The following is a 1837-nucleotide window of genomic DNA, read 5'->3' on the forward strand; positions in this document are numbered from 1 at the left end:
CTTGTTTTAGCTCTAACACCATAAATAAGCTAAGTATCCTTTTCACAGTCTATTTAGTGCCACATTTTCACTTTTTGTGCTTTTTGTTGATAAATTTGTTGTTTAAAATGGCACCCAAGTATAAGGATACTTCAAAAAGTTCAAGGAAAAAATGAATTAAAATATAATCAAGTCCTTCTATGAACTTCTTTTTTTTGCTTTCTTGTTTTCCATGAACTTTTTGAAGACCTGTCATATACTGCTGAAATGCTACCTAGTGTTCCTAAGCACAAGAAAGCTTTTATGTATTTTATGGAGGTAATACATGTATTGGATAAGCTTCGTTCAGGCATGAGTAACAGTGCTGTTGACTGGGAGTTCAGTGTTTACTAATCAAGAGCATATACTAAATAAGGTCTTTAAATAGATACACATAAAAAAAAGGTTATGCATTAATCAGTTGATGAAAATATTGTGGACAGAGGCTCCCAGGAAACTAACCCTGTATTTTTCCTAGGTGCGATGATTCAGTATTTGCATATTCAGTATCTATAGTTACTTTATAGAACATAACAGCTCATAAATAACAAAAATAACACCATCAGAGATAAGAGCAAGGCAAGGAGATGTGGTAGCCCACAGCTGAGGGAAACTTGTGAAAGCCTATTGAGGACAGGTTTCCCAAAAAGGTTTCTGTCACCTAACAGATTCAAATACAACACCGATCTGGCTTTGTTTACAGGTCCATGTCCACATGCAGGGACAGGAAGCCCTCTTTTCTGAGAATATGCCATTAAAAGAAGTCATTGTTCATCTTACAAAACAGTTGTCAGCAGGAACCCCAACCGGAGAGAACATTAAGACACCCTTCCAGACTCCCCAATATACTGCCCAAGAAACAGGACAAGGTAAGTCAGGTGAATCTGCACACCACAGGGGTGTTCTATGTGGACCCATTCTTGGGCACAACCTCACTGACTGACTTTATTTTCACAGGAGATGAAGATAAAGAAGATAGCCACATTTTTTTGAAAATTCATCAAGTAAATTACAGTGTTAATAGTCAAGGAAATCAAGTATCTTCCCTTCATATTCTCCAGCAAGGGAACTGCCTTGGGCCTGAAGAGGAAGGTGTTTCTTATGAGAACCCTCACAATACCAGCAGAGCAGGACTGGGAACCTCCAGGTCCCAGGAAGGGTCCCTTCAAAGACCCTCTTATCACGATGTCCCTAAGGAGGTAAAATCAAGGTTTCTCTTAGAGCCAGACCAGATTTCCCCTGAGCCTATACCTACCCACCAGAGCATTAAGAGAAACTCCTCATGTGAGGGGGAACGAGAAAGATTCAACAGAGCCCCCAAATTTTACAAATGTGGGGAATGTACCAAGATCTTTAGATATCCGTCTCATTTATTGGCCCACCAGAGAAGACACAGGAATGAGAGGCCATTTGTTTGTGCTGAGTGTCACAAACGCTTCTTCCAGGCATCAGACCTTCACGTGCATCAGATGATTCACAGAAGAGAGAAGCCTTTCACATGCAGCATGTGTGGAAAGTCCTTCAGCCACAAAACCAACCTGCAGGCTCATGAGAGAATCCACACAGGAGAGAAGCCCTATATGTGTTCCTTTTGCCAGAGAAGCTACCGCCAGTCATCTACCTACCACCGCCACCTGAGGATTCACCAGAAAGTTACCCTCAAGTGTTTCCCCTCCATACCAGAGGATTCCTCTGCTACTGCCCTGATGTAATGTGTGTAAATATATATGGGTGTGTGTATATTTCTGTAATTCTTGGCTATTTAGAATATACCATGTAATTTCCTGATTAAGCTTTCCATTTATTGTCTCACTTCACT

The 1837-nt window shown here is 40.7% G+C and overlaps 1 protein-coding gene across 2 annotated transcripts in view; it reads left to right on the forward strand.

Moving 5' to 3' along the window:
• The window catches only part of ZSCAN4 (zinc finger and SCAN domain containing 4), a 68847-nt gene extending 67019 nt beyond the window's left edge, over nucleotides 1–1828 (forward strand). For both annotated transcript variants that reach the window (XM_008590972.1, XM_008590973.1), the window contains exons 4-5: nucleotides 722–887; nucleotides 976–1828. In XM_008590972.1, coding sequence (XP_008589194.1) covers nucleotides 722–887; nucleotides 976–1730 — 921 coding nt within the window. In that variant the 3' untranslated portion in view covers nucleotides 1731–1828. The remainder of the gene's footprint in view (nucleotides 1–721; nucleotides 888–975) is intronic.
• The last annotated feature ends 9 nt before the right edge of the window (nucleotides 1829–1837 follow it).

Source organism: Galeopterus variegatus, unplaced genomic scaffold (assembly GCF_000696425.1).
Source record: "Galeopterus variegatus unplaced genomic scaffold, G_variegatus-3.0.2 Scaffold6525, whole genome shotgun sequence".
Classification (NCBI taxonomy): domain Eukaryota; kingdom Metazoa; phylum Chordata; class Mammalia; order Dermoptera; family Cynocephalidae; genus Galeopterus; species Galeopterus variegatus.